This window comes from Cnephaeus nilssonii (genome assembly GCF_951640355.1).
Source record: "Cnephaeus nilssonii genome assembly, chromosome: 8".
Classification (NCBI taxonomy): Eukaryota; Metazoa; Chordata; class Mammalia; order Chiroptera; family Vespertilionidae; genus Cnephaeus; species Cnephaeus nilssonii.
The window spans coordinates 1,799,240-1,818,411 of NC_137079.1; the positions used below are offsets into that span (position 1 = coordinate 1,799,240).

The window sequence follows — 19,172 nt, forward strand, 5'->3', positions numbered from 1 at the left end:
TGAAGTCCATGACGATTTGTGTTTCTCTGATTCTGCTTTGTTACCGCATCTCAGTCATCAGCTGTGGAGATCCGGGCACCCCGGCCAACGGCATCCAGTTCGGCACTGACTTCACCTTCAACCAGACCGTGAGCTACCAGTGCAGCCCCGGCCACGTCCTGGAGCCGGCCTCGGGGGCCACCCTCCGCTGCCTGGGGGACGGCGCCTGGAGCCACAGCATACCTGTCTGCAGAGGTGTGTCCCTGTGCGTGGTCGAGTCTCACACGGGGAGACGTAGTTTATGGAATTGTGCTTTACTCCATCTTGCATGAAGGTAGCCTCTGTGCACTAGGAATGCTTGTAAGTGCATTTGCAAATGGCAAATCACATGATTTTCCTATTTCTTTTTTTCCCTTTTTTTGCAAAATGATTAGAAAACATTTATGATACTAAAATGTATACATCCTGCTGTTAAAAAAATCAAAATAGCGAATCACTGGTGTAGTCACTGAGCCTGTTTCATGGGGACACAGTGATGCTGACCCCCCTGGAAATTTCAAGTTTGAGGGGCTTGTCGTTATTTCGCCCCACTCCTAAAGCCCAGGGAGGAATTCAGAGTAGCCCACAGCATGGAAAACAGGACCCAACTTCCTCAAAAACTTAAAAACAGAACTGCCATTGACCCAGTGACCCCACTTCTGGGGTGTATCCAGGCAAACCCGAAACATCAGTCAGAGAGAATGGGTGCACCCCGTGTTCTAGCAGCGCAGTTACAATAGCTAAGATCTGGAAACAGCCCGAGTGCCGTCAGCGGACGAGGGGATGAAGGAGCTGTGGTACCTCTACACGTTGGAGTACTCTGCCCACCGGGTCACTCAGGTGGCACCTCCATCCTCCACCGGTCTCCCTCATCATCCTGGTGTCGAACCCGGGTCCGTGCACCTCATATCGCTCCATCTGGAGCCCAGCCCTCACCTCAGGTTCTTAGGGCAAATCTGCTGGAAAGATGGACAGACGGGTAGGAGCTTGAGTGGCCAGATCGGGGCCCATTTTCAATGGCTGGGTGTGAGCCCGGGATTGTGGGGGTGACTACATGTCTCCTCCCAGTGGCAGCAAGGACATGAGCTCCTAGGAAAGCACAGGTGAGGGAGGGCAGGTGAGAGAGGGAAGGTGAGGGAGGGCAGGCAGGTGAGGGAGGGCAGGTGAGGGAGGGCAGGTGAGGGAGGGCAGGTGAGGGAGGGAGGGCAAGTGAGGGAGGGCAGGTGAGGGAGGGCAGGCAGGTGAGGGAGGGCAGGTGAGGGAGAGCAGGTGAGGGAGGGCAGGTGAGGGAGGGCAGGCAGGTGAGGGAGGGCAAGTGAGGGAGGGCAGGTGAGGGAGGGCAGGCAGGTGAGGGAGGGCAGGTGAGGGAGGGCAGGTGATGGAGGGCAGGCAGGTGAGGGAGGGCAGGTGAGGGAGGGCAGGTGAGGGAGGGCAGGTGAGGGAGGGCAGGTGAGGGAGGGCAGGCAGGTGAGGGAGGGCAGGTGAGGGAGGGCAGGTGAGGGAGGGCAGGTGAGGGAGGGCAGGCAGGTGAGGGAGGGCAGGTGAGGGAGGGCAGGTGATGGAGGGCAGGCAGGTGAGGGAGGGCAGGTGAGGGAGGGCAGGTGAGGGAGGGCAGGCAGGTGAGGGAGGGCAGGTGAGGGAGGGCAGGTGAGGGAGGGCAGGTGAGGGAGGGCAGGCAGGTGAGGGAGGGCAGGTGAGGGAGAGCAGGTGATGGAGGGCAGGCAGGTGAGGGAGAGCAGGTGATGGAGGGCAGGCAGGTGAGGGAGGGCAGGTGAGGGAGGGCAGGTGAGGGAGGGCAGGCAGGTGAGGGAGGGCAGGTGAGGGAGGGCAGGTGAGGGAGGGCAGGTGAGGGAGGGCAGGCAGGTGAGGGAGGGCAGGTGAGGGAGGGCAGGTGAGGGAGGGCAGGTGAGGGAGGGCAGGCAGGTGAGGGAGGGCAGGTGAGGGAGGGCAGGTGAGGGAGGGCAGGTGAGGGAGGGCAGGCAGGTGAGGGAGGGCAGGTGAGGGAGGGCAGGTGAGGGAGGGCAGGTGAGGGAGGGCAGGTGAGGGAGGGCAGGCAGGTGAGGGAGGGCAGGTGAGGGAGGGCAGGCAGGTGAGGGAGGGCAGGTGAGGGAGGGCAGGTGAGGGAGGGCAGGCAGGTGAGGGAGGGCAGGTGAGGGAGGGCAGGTGAGGGAGGGCAGGTGAGGGAGGGCAGGTGAGGGAGGGCAGGCAGGTGAGGGAGGGCAGGTGAGGGAGGGCAGGCAGGTGAGGGAGGGCAGGTGAGGGAGGGCAGGTGAGGGAGGGCAGGTGAGGGAGGGCAGGTGAGGGAGGGCAGGCAGGTGAGGGAGGGCAGGTGAGGGAGGGCAGGTGAGGGAGGGCAGGCAGGTGAGGGAGGGCAGGTGAGGGAGGGCAGGCAGGTGAGGGAGGGCAGGTGAGGGAGGGCAGGCAGGTGAGGGAAGGCAGGTGAGGGAGGGCAGGCAGGTGAGGGAGGGCAGGCAGGTGAGGGAGGGCAGGCAGGTGAGGGAGGGCAGGTGAGGGAGGGCAGGCAGGTGAGGGAGGGCAGGTGAGGGAGGGCAGGCAGGTGAGGGAGGGCAGGTGAGGGAGGGCAGGTGAGGGAGGGCAGGTGAGGGAGGCAGGTGAGGGAGGGCAGGCAGGTGAGGGAGGGCAGGTGAGGGAGGGCAGGCAGGTGAGGGAGGGCAGGTGAGGGAGGGCAGGTGAGGGAGGGCAGGTGAGGGAGGGTAGTTGAGGGAGGGCAGATGAGGGAGGCAGATGATGGAGGGCAGGTGAGTCTCCTGCTGCTGACTGTCACTGGCCCCCTCTCTAGGGTGAGAATCCGGGAAGCAGCTGGGTCTCAGGCAGGATGTGCCCCCCCCCCTCATCTTGGCCTGAGTGCTGCAGAGGAAGGCGGCGGGGCCCCATCGGCACCTGGGCTGGGAGAGGTGCCTTTGCTGGGCGGCCCGGTAAACTCCAGGCAGAGACGGTTACGAGGCACCAGCTGGCCGTGTTACAGAATCGTAACCATGCAATCACCTGCTGTTTTAATTGTTCAGAAAATGGGTCAACAGTCTATGTCTTTTAGAAATTATGTACTATCTTCATTTTTCAATTTATTTTTTAATATGTTTTTATTGATTTCAGAGAGGAAGGGAGAGGGAGAGGGAGATAGAAAGATCAATGATGAGGGAGAATCACTGATCGGTCCTGCACGCCCCCTACTGGGGATGGAGCCAACAGGCTGGGCATGTGGTCTGACCAGAAATCGAACCATGACCTCCTGGTTCATAGGTCGACACTCAACCACTGAGCCACGCCGGCCGGTGATTATACACTCCCTTTAAATGAAGAAAACAGTGCGGCCGCAGGAGAAACCCTGCCCGTGCCGCACGTACATTCACAAGGCTGTGCTGCAGCCCCAGGACCCAGCCCGATCAGAGGAGTCCGCGGGAGCCACATGGAAAGACTGGACAGGAGTGTTCCGTCCGTCCGTCCGTCCATGGCCGAGTGTGTACGAGCACACGTCACCTCCAGTCCCTTTCCGGAGGGCGCGCGGGCCTCGCTTTTCTCCTTGATCTAAATCCACAAAGAGATTAGGGAGAGGCTGTATCGACTGGACTCACTGTCCTCCTCAATCATTCTTTTCCTAAAACATGAACACTGCCTGTAGGCGCCCCCTGAAATGCAGGTCACGTCCAAGCGTGGGTCACGCGGGCGTGCGGCACGGGGGGGTCTGGCGGGTCTGACCTGTGTCCTCTCCTCCTGGCAGCCGTCCTCTGCAGCCCGCCGCCCCCCGTCCCGCACGGAGAAGTGGAGGGCACCGACTTCCACTGGGGCGCCAGCGTCAGCTACCGCTGCGCGGCCGGCTACCAGCTGTCGCACCCCGCCATCCTGTCCTGCGAGGGCCCCGGCGTGTGGAAGGGGGAGACGCCCCAGTGCCTGCGTAAGTCCCCCCGCAACCTCCTCCGTGGGTCCCCTTTGCATCCGCAGGGGAGGGGCGTGAGCACCTGGGGTGACGATGGAGGATGCGGCTGTGTGTCCCTGATGACCAGGCTGGGCAGTGCATGTCCAAGTGGACCCACCACTGCCCAGGGCGGGTTCTGCCCTTTATTTATTTTTTAAAACACATTTGTATTGATTTCCGAGAGGAAGGGAGAAGGAGAGAGAGAAACATCAACGATGAGGGGGCATCATGGATCAGCTGCCTCCTGCTCGCCCCCCACTGGGGATGGAGCCCACAACCTGGGCCTGTGCCCTGACCTGGAATCGAACCATGACCTCCTGGTTCATAGGTTGGCGCTCACCGCTGAGCCACACCGGCTGGGCGGATTCTGTCCTTTAAGCCGCTTACTGACCTCATGGTTGTACCCGAAGGTGGAGCAGAGCGGGGTGCGGGTCGCAGGGCACCTGGCCTGGGGCCCCTCCGCGCTGACCCTGTGCTGTTCCCGCCAGCTGTGTTCTGTGGAGACCCGGGCACCCCCGCGGAGGGCCGGCTCAGCGGCAAGAGCTTCACCTACAAGTCCGAGGTCTCCTTCCAGTGCCGGCCGCCCTTCGTCCTGGTGGGGTCTCCCCGGAGGACCTGCCAGGCCGACGGCGCGTGGAGCGGCGTGCAGCCCGCCTGCATCGGTAAGGACCGCGACACCCTCAGGCCTTTGGGGGTGAGGACATGTGGGGGTACCACCGGGTCACTTGTGAGGGCAGTGTCTCCTGGACGGTGCCCTTTGATGCCCTGGGTAGGTACCAACCTGGTAGGCGGCCCCTCCGTTAAGTCGTGAGTGAATTCGGAGTCCCAGTGCGCGCTGTGCTGTTAGCCCCGCAGGCTCCTGCCGTCCCCGCTCCTGGCCGCCACCTGACAGCGGCGTTCCTAGGGGACCCGCAGCTTCCGGCAGGTGTCAGGGTTCCGGTTCTGGAAAGGACCACAGCCAGACCCAGCCACGCCCAGGCTCTGCCCGTCCCCGTGCCTGTCTGTCCCCCAACTGAGTTCCCTTGGAACCCGCTGGGCTATGAGCATTGACAGCCAGGGTCACGTGGGCACTCAGGTCCCAGTGAACTCGGGATGGGAGCGAAACTTGCAACAGAAGAGACTTCCTACGGGTCCCCAGTTCCTGGTCTGTAGAGTAACACCCCCCCCCGCCCCCCCCCCCGCCCCCCCCGCCCCCGCCCGCCGCACGGGAAGGCTCGGGGAGAGATGGCATTTGTTCATGTGAGCAGCACGGACACCAGCCCCTGACTCCCCAACTCAGGGGTCACTGCGGCAGGCGCGGGGGCGTGGCAGGGGGCCTGCTGCAGGGGACAGTCTGCTGCCCGCGGGTCCGTGGGAGCAGCTCCTGATTCATAGACAGGCTCAGGCGTTCCTCAGACACGGGCCGACATCGACTGAGAAGCGAAGGCTGCCGCCCCGCCGCCCCGTGGGCAGGCTCGGTGCCCTCGTCCCGTTCTCTCTGGACGGTAGCTCTGTCCACTAAACATGCTCTCCCCGGGACGGCGCGGTTGGAAAACGTGTGTTTTTTTAAGTTTTCCACGAGCAGCCGGAGAGAATCACGTGGAAGAGTGTCCCTGCCTCCTGACGGCCCAGGGCCTTGTCGGGAAAACGCCGCTGTGTCTGCCGTGGGCTTCCGTTCCGTAGCATCACACGTGTCCTCCGGTTTGAGGAGAATTGATTTAAGTAAACGGACTAATGTCCCGGAGGACCCGAGGAGCTGGCCACTAGCTGAACCCTTACAAACCCGGTCATGCCGGTGGTTGCGGAAGATGGAGGTTTGTTAACCAGCCGGTATAGGCCCGTGGTCGGCAAACTCATTAGTCACCAGAGCCAAATACCAACAGCACAACGACTGAAATTTCTTCTGAGAGCCAAACTTTTTAAACTTAAACTTCTTCTAACGCCACTTCTTCAAAATAGACTCGCCCAGGCCGTGGTATTTTGTGGAAGAGCCACACTCAAGGGGCCAGAGCCGCATGTGGCTCGCGAGCCGCAGTTTGCCGACCACGGGTTTAGGAGGCCGGGAGAGAGCCTCGCCCGGGGCGGGAAGGAGAGGGTGCTGTGTGGTGAGACTGCGGAGCGGGATAAAGCGCAGGAGGCCCTTCTCCAAAAGGCACCTGAGCGGGAGGTGGAATACAGTTTACCTCATTCCCCATTACATACAGGGCGGCGCGCATTTGTCCACAGGCAGCTGTCTCCGGGACGTGAGCCCTTAGTCCTGGCCGGTTTAGTGAGTGACTGTAATTTCAGATCCTGCTCACAACGCCTGCCCGGACCCGGGGACCCCGCACTTCGGAATACAAAACAGCTCCCGGGGGTACGAGGTGAGGCCTGTGTATCCACGTCGGTGTTCTGTCAGGACGGCAGGGCCTGCTCCTCACACATACGTTCATGTTTCCATGTGCCACGTCTGACTCATGCCATGTTTGCCCAAACGGAGCTCACGCAGCAGGAGGTCTCGGCATTTCGGCTGGACCCCGAGGTGGCCGTGAGCGCGTTCCCACGGGAGCGGCTGCTGTGGGGCCCGGGCTGCTGGCGCTCTGTGCTGCGGGCGGTGGCCCTCGGGGGAGCGCGAGCGCCTCGAGCCGTGTGTCTCCCTCCAGGTGGGCAGCACCGTGTTCTTCAGGTGCAGGAAGGGCTACCACGTGCAGGGCTCCACCACGCGCACCTGCCTCGCCAACCTGACGTGGAGCGGGATCCAGACCGAGTGCATCCGTGAGTGGGGCCCACAGCGCTCAGCCCCCGATGCCGGGAGGGGCTCAGCTTCGGGAGATCGTGAGGGGCGGTCTCGTGTCCGTTGGTTTGAGGTCTTTAACTCCCCACACTGGGGTTTCTCTGAGTTTGACTCACAAGGACCAGGGGCAGCAGCATTTCCTGGGGGTTTGGAGGAAATGCGGATCCTCCCACAGCCCCGGCCGAGCCCCGCCGAGTCAGATCCCGGGGCTGGGTGGCAAGGCGGACAGGGTCAGGCTGACCGGGCCCTCCAGGTGTCCCCAGGCACCTGAGCTCCGAGGAGCTGCCTCACCCTCACTCCAATGGACAGAGTGGTGGGGACATCACAGAGGGGAGGCGGGCCTGCGGGTGCCGTGCTATGGCTCCTAGTAGGGTTCCTTCCCATGGCCAAGGGGTAAACTGCCTGAGGGGATATGCCCCATAAATAACAGAACTGTTTAAAATGTGCTTTATAAAAATATGTGTGTGTATCTATACTAATATAAAAGGGTAATATGCTAATTAGACCAGGAGACCTGCCGGTCAAAGCCATGATGGCAGGGCTGAGGCAGAAGCAGTTAGGGGCGATCAGGCCAGGAGGGAAGGGCAGTTGGGGGTGATCAGGCCAGTGGGGGGGGCAGTTGGGGGTGAGCAGGCTGGCAGGCAGGTGAGCAGCTAGGAGCCAGCAGTCCCAGATTGCAAGAGGGATGTCTGACTGCCAGTTTAGGCCCAACCCCTGTCGGATCGGACCTAAACCAGCAGTTGGACATCCCCTGAGGGGTCCCAGATTGGAGAAGGTGCAGGCTGGGCTGAGGGACAAATTTCATGCACCGGGCCACTAGTGTATATATATATATATATATATATATATATATATATATATATATAAAAGCCTAATATACTAAGTGTCTGACCTTTCAACCAGTCGCTATGACACTCACTGACCACAAGGGGGCTGATGCTCTGACCAGTAGGTTAGCTTGCTGCTGGGGTCTGGCTGATTGGGACTGGGTGAGATTGGCCGGACATGCCCTGGAGCCCTCCCGCAGTCCCTCCCTAGCCGGATCGTGCACCAGTGGGGTCCCTCAGCCTGGCCTGAGCCCTCTTGCAATCTGGGACCCCTTGGGGGATGTCAGAGAGCTGGTTTCAGCCTGATTCCTGCAGGCCAGGCCGAGGGACCCCACTGATGCACAATCTGTGCACCGGGCCTCTAGTATATATATATTATTTATTTCAAAGAGGAAGGGAGACGGAGAGAGATGTAGAAGCATCAATGGTGAGAGAGAATCATTGATCAACTGCCTCCTGCATGACCCCTACTGGGAATGGAGCCTGCAACCCGGGCATGTGCCTTGACTGGGAATCCAAACCTGACCTCCTGGTTCATGGGTCAATGCTCAGCTACTGAGCCACACTGGCTGGGCCAAAGTTATTTTTTTTATTTAACTAAATAGTAAATTTGCTAGTTGCCTTCAGACAAAAATCATAGGCATGTCTAAACTCCTGTCTATCTGTTTGTGTTTCGTTCATAGTACTGGTCTTTTAAGGAAATTTAACATATTATCTTAATGGTAACCAAACGTGATCAATATATTTCAAAGTTTTGGTTTCTAGTCTAAATTCTTACACATAAGTAATCACACATGCATTTGTAGAAGGAACATACTCATGTGTGTGTCAAAAGTAGGTTTACAGTTGTTTGTATGAAAATAACACGATAATTAATGACTAATAATACAAAAGTAAGCTGTGTTTTCATGCTCGCAACTGGAAGCCTACTTTACGGAGAGACGGAGAAAAGGAGACAGAGCAGAGAGAGGGGCAGGGGCAGAGGGGTAGAGGGGCGGAGGGGCGGAGGGGTGGAGGGGCTGAGGGGAGGCAGGCGGGACCGGGCGCACCCGCCTTCATTCTGCGGGAAGCAGAGGGAGCGGGGTGTTGTTGTTTGGGTGGGTACTGTGTTCACTTCTCATTGTGAAGTGCCTCTATAGCCAATCCCAGGTGGGTGCCTGTCCCTTCATTTCTTTAGACACATGTTACCTTCCTCACGAGCCAGGTTCCCGTGTTCTAACGGAACCAATCCCGTTTCAGCTCACGCCTGCCGACAGCCCGAGACGCCAGCCCACGCGGACGTGCGCGCCATCGAGCTCCCCGCCTTCGGCTACACCTTGGTCTACACCTGCCACCCCGGCTTCTTCCTGGCCGGCGGCTCGGAGCACCGGACGTGCAAGGCCGACCTGAAGTGGACAGGGAAGTCGCCCGTCTGTAAAAGTACGTCGGTGAGGAGGAGGCGGACAGGCCTCCCGCCGGAGAGCGGGGCGCACCTGCCATCAGGCCGGCGTCCGGGTGTGAGCTCACGGGGGCAGCCCCGGGCGCGATGTCAGCCCCCGACCCTCCGTGCTTCCTGTGTGGGCCCCGTGTGGACGTGTGGGCAGGAAGTGCGTGAGGCGATGGGGGCAGAGGCTAAGGACAGATGCGGATTTTATGATGTGCGAACCACACGTTCACCCAAAGAGAAAAGCTGTTTGGTTGAAGAAAAGCAGTGCGAGCTAAAAGAAAGATAATACATATATTTGGAAGATGCGTTTTTTAAGGAAAAGGGACAAATGTCGCCAAGTACCTGGTGCATCTTAAACCAGACCCTGTGAGTCTGAAGACCACGAGCTGTTTGGTGGTGGAATATCAGTTGATGTGTTCTTGACACTGGTTCTACCTTTGAAATTGCAAAAACTATTAACATGGAAACGATGCATTAATTGCACACAAATTTGCATATTTACAAGTGAGAGTCATAATCCTGGGTCAGACTTGATGAGAGCTGACCTTCCGGGTTCCCCACCCACCTTAGATTCTATGCGCATTGAGGCCCAAACGCCATGGGTAAAGGTTAGGGGCGGGACAAAGCCACCCCTCAGGGTTCCTCTCCGGAAGCTTCTAATTCTGAGGTGAGGAGTCCCCTGGCCTTTCTCTATCAGAAATGGAGGTGGACAGGCTTAAAAATAGAGGTGGACAGACTGAAAAAGTGATGATTTGTAGTTTGATACGAAACTAGAAAAGCTAGGAGATTATGAGCTAAATCTAACTTGATAGACCAAGTTAAACATCCTGCAAGAGACACAGTTTGGTGGTATTTAATACTGACGTGCAGGTCATATGGGCGGGGATGCATGACGTCAAGGGAAGTCATGAAATCTTAGCTGTTTGGTTAACCTTTGGTTGGGGGGAAGCGTGTCCCAGACGGGAGTCAGACCTGGACGCAACCACCCTCATTTGCAAGGCTCTCTGTTGTAGCACAAGAAACGCAAACACACGTGTTAGGCCCGCCTGGTTTCCCGCAGGACTTTCCCTGCTGGGAACGAAGGGGTTACCATGGATACGGAGGAGATAAGCCGACTTTGTACACGCAAGAAATCTGGAGCAAGAAAGCTGCTTCAATTTGACATTTTTTCAAACTTATTCCAAAATCACTGCGCTTGGAAATGACAGTTTGTCTCTTTACTTGTAGGTAAAGGAGTGAGAGAAGTTAATGACACAGTTACTAAAACGCCAGGTTTGTATTCCAGACCAGTCGCAGATTTCAGTCACGCAGCGAGCGCTCCCCCGCACTCTGCCCAGTGGGCGCACGGTGACGGTTTCCGATCCCACGAGCCCACCCCCAAGTTCACGATTCAGTTCTTGCAAAGGCCAAGGCCACACCAGTTTCTCTCGCTGTCATAACCGTGGTCGGGGGGTAACCAGACGCTCGGGCCAGCCTGCGGCCTCGGCACAGGCGTTCCTGCGAAGGTGCCTCGGGCATTCCGTGGGCAGAAAAGGACACGACTTTGGCGCTAGCTGTGGTATAATGGAGAGCCTTATAAAGAGGGGGGCCATCCTGCCGCCCAGGGCGCGGGAGCGAGTGAGGCATGGGGCCCGCGGGCGCGGGTGGGCGCCGTTCAGGCGTGTAGCTCCGTGTTCTCCCCCGCGCCTCCAGAATCCAGGCGTCCTCGGCCTCCTGCGATCTGAACCCGCGCTTTGTGTCAAGTGCGGTGCCTGCCTAGGCACACCGGCCCATCAGAGAGCCCTGCCCTGGGGCAGCGTCCCTCCCTTCCCTGCAGCCCCTCTCCTCCCCGGTAACTCTGGGGAAGATTTAAACCAGGCGTCCTCAAACTACGGCCCGCGGGCCACATGCGGGTGTTTCTGCCGTTTTGTTTTTTTACTTCAAAATAAGATATGTGCAGTGTGCATAGGAATTTGTTCATAGTTTTTTTTAAGCTATAGTCCGGCCCTCCCACGGTCTGAGGGACAGTGAACTGGCCCCTGTTTAAAACGTTTGAGGACCCCTGCTTTAAACAATGCGACGTGCCCCGTGGTCGTGTAAGCCAAGCTTTCACACAGAACAGAGCCTCTGTGAGAAGATCTAGGGACAGAGGGCGCTTTCCTCGGCTTGAGCCCTGACCTTAGACCTGATTCCTCCGAGGGGCCTCGAGGGGCCAGTGCGCGTGAGGCCAGGGTTTAGCCAGGGCTGTGTCACACACGCCGTCCTCGGACGAGGCAGAACGTCGCACCAGCATTAAAGGAATGTTCCCGTGTACACACTGAGGTAGAACAATGACTTTAAGAAAATCCAGGCCATTCTTTTCCGATGTTATTTCCCAATCCAGCGCCGAGGTCCACGCTCTTCGGCAGCGTCCCTGCGCGGAGGACGGGGACAGGCCTGTGGTGCTGTTTCCGCTTGTTTCTGGTTGGAGATGCTGGACGATCGGCATCCTTTTTATGGGGGGGCGGGGGGTGCATGCCTGCTCATGGCCGCCCTCACTCGCTCCGCGGCGGGTAGTGCTGCAGACATGGGGTCTTCATCGAGGCGACGCCGTCTCCACGCCTTCGTGTCGCGGCATTAACCACCGGCCTCAACATCAGACGACAAGGACCAAAACGACCATCTCCCCGCGTGGCCGAGGGTCACACCTGAGACAAACGGGCCGCGCTCAGCCCCGCCGTGCCCGCTCCCGGGCTCTGTCCCCGCCCCCAAGGCCAACTGCAGCCCCACCGAGTGCGTGAATCTCAGGGAGAGAAAGCATCGTGGTATCACCGTGTTGTTTTTAAATGTTTTTATGGATTTCAGAGAGGAGAGGGAGAGAAACAGAAACATTCATGATGAGAGAGAATCATGGACCAGCTGCCTCCTGCACGCCCCACACTGGGAATGGAGCTCACAACCCAGGCATGTGCCCTGACCGGGAATCGAACCGTGACCTCCTGGTTCCTAGGTCGACGCTCAGCCACGGAGCCACGCGGCCGGGCTTGCTGTCGTTTTACAGGCTGTTGATGTGGACAGAGGAGACGCAGTCACGTGGGCGCGCTGGCTCACGGCCCGCGGCTGCCGATGGAGGAGGCAGCGATCGGGGCCCTGCTCAGTAGGCCTCAGGCCGTGTGGCCGCCTCCGCCTGCATCTGTTTAACTCCTTCCTTAGGTGGTCACGGCAGGGGGTCGGTCTGCTCGGGGCCGTGGCCCTGACGCCCTCGTCCTGCTCGGGCCCCTGTGCTGTGGCCGTGTCTGAGGGGCCGCCTGTCCGGGAAGGCGGGGAACGGCCGAGGGGACAGTGAGCGAGGCGGCACACGGCTCCGTGTCTCCGTGTCCTCGGCGTGCGTAGCTCTAAGCCAGGGATGGGTACGTCTGGGCCCCGGGCAGGGCAACACCCGCGAAATCACGTGGCCTGGCCCTACCAAGCAACAGGGTGAGTTAGTTAAATGTTTGGCCACACAGAGCAGCTCGTGTTTAAGGGGAGGGTTTGTGTGGCCCACGAACGGTGCTGTAAGTGTCCCAGTGGCCTTGCAGTGCGAAGGCCCCGCCCTGCGCTACGTGGACGGTGCGTTCTGAGGGCGTCCACTCACCGTGGGTCTCGGTAATGACCCGGCGTGGGCCCCCCCTGGGCAGGAAGCCGGGGACAGGGCGCGATCCGGCCCAGCTGCGGCAGCTGCCCGGGGGTGCGTCTGATGTTGTGAGAGCGGCAGTGTTTCGTACACGTTTGCTGGCAGAAGTGTGGAAAAGTGCGTTTAATTTTCATAACCAGTGGGGGAAAGAGAATATTTCAATAATCACTGCCAGTTCTCCTGACCGAGGTGAATTTTAAAATTTTAAAAGACATTTTGCCTTTCTTTCTGAATTGTGTGTGTGTGTGTGTATACACATATAGATGCATACCATATATATAGATATATAGATATATAGATAAATAGATATATAGATTTATAGATATATAGATATATAGATTTATAGATATATAGATAAGTAGATATATAGATAAATAGATATATAGATTTATAGATATATAGATTTATAGATATATAGATTTATAGATATATAGATAAATAGATATATAGATTTATAGATATATAGATAAGTAGATATATGGATATATATGTGACACCATGGGGTCTGACTTCTTACCAGTGGTGGGATGCCCTCACACGGAGAAGAGAGGAGAGGAGGGGGGAGGGGAGGGGATGGGGAGAGCGGCTGGCTCAGTGTGTAGATAAAGACCTCAGGAAGCAGAGCCGGGTCCTCCTAACGGGCTGGTTCCGAGCGGGGCTGCGAGACTCGGGCTGTGAGGGCAGGAGACCTGACCCCTGTCACTGTCAGCCCCCTGAGCCCCCTGCCCGTCAGCGTAGAGCTGGATGCTTTAAAATATCAGCCACGATTCCCTGGGCAGCTTAACACACTTCTTACTGAGCCCGATGAACTCTAACCATTGAGCGCCTCGGCACACCCTCCGCCTCCGCGGGCCGGCTCGGCATCTGGAATTCTTCTCCCCCGAAGTGACAGGCACGAGCTGGCCGCCCGCCGGGTGCACGTGGGTCTTACACCTGCGCGCGGGGCGGTGCCCTGGGGTCGCCGTCCTCCCCCTCGTGCCCAGCTGTGCGCACGCCGCCTGCTCGGCCGTCACCCCGCGCTCACGGCTCTGCGCCGCTCACCCCGTGTCTCCGCCCGCAGTTCCCTCCGATGTGTTCTTCGTGGGCTCCGTGTGGAGGGGGCACTACGAGCACCGGGGCCAGCGGCAGCCGGCCACGCTGACCGTGGACAGCTTCAACGCCTCCCGCAGCCGGGTGAACGCCACCTTCGCCGCGGCCGCGCAGGGCCAGCTGAGGCTGACAGGTAGGCGCCCGAGGGCCCCGGACAGACTGACCCCTCCCAGCGCAGGGCTGGCTCCGCGTGCCGCCTCGGGTCGGCGCGGGGAATGGAAAGGTCGCCAGCCAGTCCGGCCGGCGTGGCAGTGGCTGAGCATCGACCCATGACCCAGGAGGTCAGGGTTCGATTCCCGGTCAGGGCACAGGCCCGGGTTGCGGGCTCCATCCCCAGTGGGGGGCGTGCAGGAGGCAGCCGACCCACGGTTCTCTCATCATGGATGTTTCTCTCTCTCCCTTCCTTCCTCTCTGAGATCAGTAACAACTTATTTTAAAATAACAACCACAATTTCTCTTCTCTGTGACTTGTCACCGCTAAACCGCATTCCACCCCGGGGCCGCTGGCCTGAACCCCTGGCCCGTGCGCCCCGAGACACGCGCCCCTGTGCCCTCCCCCAGGTGTCTACAAGAAGGAGGAGGCCCACCTACTGCTCAGGGCCTTCCAGACGAAAGGGCCGGCGGACGTGTTTGTCAACAAGTTCGACGGCGACCCCTGGGGCCTGGACGGCTACGTGAGTGTCCCGGTGACGGGGGGCGGGACGCCGGTTCTGAGTGTCACTGACTGCAGAGGCGTGGCGGCCGGGGACACGTCCGAGAGGAGCCGTGAGGAGGAGGGGGGTCAGTGCTGACAACCCGGCCCCGCTCGCTTTGGATTCAAAAATTAATAGAATTGAAGGCATCCGACCAGAATCACCCCGGCGGCCTCGGGCCCTCGCTCCGCGCTGGAGGGCACCGCGTCCCCGGATGAGACACCGATGGCCCGGAGCACTGGGCTGCGGCTGCGGCTGCGGGGACCGAGCGGCACGTGGCGTAGGCCAGGCCGGTGCTCACGGCCCCGCTCGCCCCCGAGAGTGGCCACATGCTTTCCGAGGCCTTCGGTGGCCGCACGGAACGTTCTAGCAATCCGTTCCCAGACAAGCAGGGGTAGTCGCCGCCCTCTCTGCACGTGAGCCACGTGTGCTCCCATTCGCTGTCTGACTGGGGCACAGGCTCACCTGGTCCTCGGCCCTGGGTCGTGGCAGAAAGCGGGTGTCGTGTCCCGGGGGTTCGGTGGGAGCCCAGGGGTCTGTCCCCCTGCACAGAGGATGGGGGGACGAGGAGTAGGGTGTCCTTTACCACCACGTTGGCGCCCACAGTGAGCGGGGGTGGGTGTTGGCTGAAGTCCCAGCGTGTGCCTGAAGGGGAGCCGGGAAAGTTCCACCTGAGGAACGGCGGCCATGAAGGCGTCTCGCCTGTGACCCCTGAACCGGAGAGCAGCAGCCCTTCGGGGGGAGGAGGGTCTCTCAGTCCCGCTGTCTGTTCCTTCCTGTTCGCCCCCCAGGTCTCCTCGGGGCTCGAAAGAGGAGGGTTTACCTTCCAAGGTGACGTGCGTGGGGAAGACTTCGGGAAGTTCAAGCTCGAGAGGCAAGGTGAGCGGCCCGGCCTTCCCGGGGGGGGGGGGGGGGGGGGGGGCAGGTTGGCCTGCACGGGGTTTCGCTGAGAAATGATGAAAGGGCCAGGACTCCGAAAGGGACAAACAGAATGGGGGCGACGAGCATGAGTGAGAGCCGAGGGAGGAGAAGGAACACACTGGAGTCTAGTTCCTCTCATAGGAGCATGCCATGCGGCTTGGGAGCACAGCGCCCCCTGAGGCCCGTGGCGGTAACACCTCGTGATGCTTGTCATGGATGAATTCCTGGACCCTGGTGAGATCTTTATCAAGCTGCGGGATTCCCAGGGGAAGGCACCCACCTGTATATCATCCTTCTTAAAAAACCCGAATCAAAAAGGTTAATTAACCACAAAATACTGTCGTTCCTCCGCCATTCCAGACTCAGGACTTTTAGGTGGAAGGGCGTTGCACGTGATGTCAGCCGTGGCTGCGACGCTGTGTGAAGCTGGGCCACTGTATGTGTAGGTGATGGAATAGAGCAGAAGCATGAGAGCTGTGTGTGTTAGAGTGTGGGCGCATCCTCTCTGGCTCCAAGCAGATGTGTCGTTAGCTGCCTCCTCCTGCCCTGGGCACATGCCCCATGACGTCCTCCCAGGCAGGCCCCCAGACCATGTAGGTGTCGGAGCTCAGTCATCGGAGGCCCCGACCTGGACCCTCCCTTCGCTACGGCCAGTCCCCTCTGCAGGTCCCCACGTCATTCTAATCTAACAAAACACCAGCTTGATTTAATGCGTGACCTTCACTATCGTGTGAGGACAAGCTTATGGTCAGGAAAAGCAATTTGCTTCACAGAATGATCTGAACCACAAGCGAGTCTTCCACTCAACGAACGAGGAAAGTCTGTGTGTAAGGATTGATGGAAACACGTCCATTCAGTTCAGAGTTGTGGCCAAGCCCTGTTGTATGGATAAAGCGAACGACCTCTCCATTGTCTCAGCCAGTAGAGGGACCGGAAAGCCGGGATTATCATAAAGGGCCCTGGACTGAGGTGGCTGGCAGGACCTCTCATGCTAAGACACAGGAGCGCTAGCGGTCGCATCTTCTGGTGGGCGAGGTGGGACTTCTGAGACCCACCCGTGCACGCAGGCCCGCTGAGGTGGAGCTGCGTTCCTCTTTGAGAGCTGCTGAGCTCTGTCGTGGGTTTTGAAATCTACACCCACGCTCACACGTTGGGAATGCGCCACTTCTGCACAGAGACCTGGGCATTCCGGCCCTTCCGTGACCTGCATTGCGGGTCCAAGCCGAGGACAGGAGAGGACAGCAACTGTGCCCGCGTCCGCAGAGGTGACGCCACAGGGGCCGCTGCAAAGGCAGGCGGCGGAAGCCACGAGCACAAGTCGGAGTGTGAGACCCTTCGCTTTGCTTGGGGGGCGCGGGAGGGCCATAGGGCGCCCGGCTGGCCTCAGGAGGAGGCAGGGTCTGCGTCCTGGTCAGGAAGACGGCCATGAACTAAAGTCTTTCCGAATGAGTGCCAGTCGGTCCTTACGGACTTCAACTCCTGCTTCTTGTAGAATTTGCTTCCATTTATAAAATGCATCCTGCGTGTGTGAGTGTGAGTGTGAGCGTGAGGGCGTATTCCTAAAATGCATCCTGCGTGTGTGAGTGTGAGTGTGAGCGTGAGGGCGTATCCCTAAAATGCATCCCGCGTGTGTGAGTGTGAGTGTGAGCGTGAGGGCGTGTCCCTAAAATGCATCCCGCGTGTGTGAGTGTGAGTGTGAGCGTGAGGGCGTGTCCCTAAAATGCATCCCGCGTGTGTGAGTGTGAGTGTGAGCGTGAGGGCGTGTCCCTAAAATGCATCCCGCGTGTGTGAGTGTGAGTGTGAGTGTGTGTCCCTAAAATGCATCCCGCGTGTGTGAGTGTGAGTGTGAGTGTGAGGGCGTGTCCCTAAAATGCATCCCGCGTGTGTGAGTGTGAGCGTGAGGATGTATCCCTAAAATGCATCCCGCGTGTGTGAGTGTGAGCGTGAGGGCGTATCCCTTTCTCTTCCAGATGCCCTGAGCTCTGACCAGGACGCTGCGCACCGCCACCCGGGCACCAGCAGTGGCTCCGTGGCGGCCGCCATCCTGGTCCCGTTCTTCGCGCTCATCTTGTCAGGGTTTGCGTTTTACCTCTACAAACACAGGTGAGAGACACGCCTTTGTGTGCCCACGTGGCGATCGTAAGTGCTGGTGTGATGCGTGCCCGTCCTCACACTCACATGCACATGCATTTGCTGTCGCTGTGCCGTGTGCTCCCGACATCGAGAATGCTCGCTGTTTGTTCTTGAAACCAGGGCCCAGCTCACCTCTCGCCTCTTTTTTTTTTTTTTTTTTTTTTTTTTTTTTTTAAATTTCTTTATTGATTAAGGTGTCACATATTTGTCCTCATCCCCCCATTCCCATCCCACACCCCTCCCCTTGGATGCCCCAACCCTCTGTTGAACTTAAGCATTGGTTAGGCTCATATGCATGCACAAAAGACCTTTGGTTGATCTCTCCCCCCTCCCCCCACCCTCCCCTATCCTCCCTCTGAGGCCCGATAGTCCGATCGATGCCTCCTTGTTTCTGGTTCTGTTCTTGTTCATCAGTCTATGTTGTTCATCATTTCCCCTAGATGAGCGAAATCATGTGTCACTAGAGATATACTTATAAGAATTGAATGTGCGACGAGCAATAATAGTTATGCTGACAGGCAAATGAATCAGTCTGTAGTGAGTTTCTTTCTGGACCAACAGTTCTTTTGAACCTCTCGCCTCTTTTCCTCTTAGAACGAGACCAAAAGCTCAATACAACGGCTACGCCGGCCACGAGAACAGCAACGGGCAGGCTTCCTTCGAGAACCCCATGTACGACACAAACTTAAAGCCCACGGAGGCCAAGGCCGTGCGCTTCGACACGACGCTGAACACGGTGTGCACCGTGGTATAGCCTCCGCGGGACTGGACCATAGCCATACCTCGGACGGGCAAGCCTGACTGGTGCCGTGGCCCTCCCCCGGCTTGGCCGCAGCCACCCTCCACATCTCCTTCCGATCCACGCAGCGGGCTGTCCACGGAGCGTGCAGGTGTCCACGGAGCGTGCAGGTGTCCACAGAGCGTGCAGGTGTCCACGGAGCACGTGGGATGTCCATGGAGCGTGTGCGGTGTCCACGGAGCACACGGGCTGTCCACAGAGCGTGCAGCTGTCCATAGAGCACGTGGGGTGTCCACAGAGTGTGCGGGCTGTCCACGGAGCACGTGGGATGTCTATGGAGCATGTTCAGTGTCCACGGAGCACACGGGCTGTCCACAGAGCATGCAGGTGTCCACAGATCGTGCAGCTGTCCACAGAGTGTTCAAGTGTCCATGGAGCACACGGGCTGTCCACAGAGTGTTCAAGTGTCCACGGAGCACACGGGCTGTCCACAGATCGTGCAGCTGTCCACAGAGCACGTGGGGTGTCCACAGAGTGTGCGGGCTGTCCATGGAGCGCACAGGTTTCCATGGAGCGTGTGGTTGTCCAAGAGCGTGAGGGTGTCCACAGAGCGTGTGGGCGTCCACGGAGCGTGGAGAATCTTCTGAGCACCGACCACCTGTCCCTTCATCCTCACAGTGGAGTCTCTTTTCCGGCTTTGCCTGCCTGGGGTCACGCCACCCCACTGTACTCACTGCCTCCGACCGCCCGTGCCCGTGAGGCGGGAGCCCCCCAACACGCCCGGGCCCCGGACACAGCCTCTGGGCAGCAGCACCACACGTGCGGGTGCTTTTCTAGCCCCATGAACACAAGGACGCGGCAAAACAGCTCTCTTGACGGAGACACTTCCCGGCGCTGCACACGCCTGCACACGCCCTGCCGTCCTTCTGACCCGCCTACCGCCGGGCTCCCAGCTGCGCTCCGTGTCCCCGGGGCCGTGCTCACATCTCCCGTCAGCCGTCCTGTTGCAG

The 19,172-nt window shown here is 59.0% G+C and overlaps 1 protein-coding gene across 1 annotated transcript in view; it reads left to right on the plus strand.

Annotated features, from left to right (window-relative positions):
* Nucleotides 1-18,252, plus strand: part of CSMD1 (CUB and Sushi multiple domains 1) — a gene marked incomplete at its 5' end in the record, with an annotated part of 729,782 nt that extends 711,530 nt beyond the window's left edge. The window contains 12 exons of the mRNA XM_079779355.1: nt 55-234; nt 3,758-3,931; nt 4,441-4,614; nt 6,221-6,294; nt 6,574-6,685; nt 8,771-8,950; nt 10,185-10,229; nt 13,649-13,810; nt 14,239-14,351; nt 15,161-15,248; nt 17,261-17,393; nt 18,018-18,252. Of these exons, the coding sequence (XP_079635481.1) occupies nt 55-234; nt 3,758-3,931; nt 4,441-4,614; nt 6,221-6,294; nt 6,574-6,685; nt 8,771-8,950; nt 10,185-10,229; nt 13,649-13,810; nt 14,239-14,351; nt 15,161-15,248; nt 17,261-17,393; nt 18,018-18,177 (1,595 nt within the window). The 3' untranslated portion in view covers nt 18,178-18,252. The remainder of the gene's footprint in view (nt 1-54; nt 235-3,757; nt 3,932-4,440; nt 4,615-6,220; nt 6,295-6,573; nt 6,686-8,770; nt 8,951-10,184; nt 10,230-13,648; nt 13,811-14,238; nt 14,352-15,160; nt 15,249-17,260; nt 17,394-18,017) is intronic.
* Between the last annotated feature and the right edge of the window lie 920 nt (nt 18,253-19,172).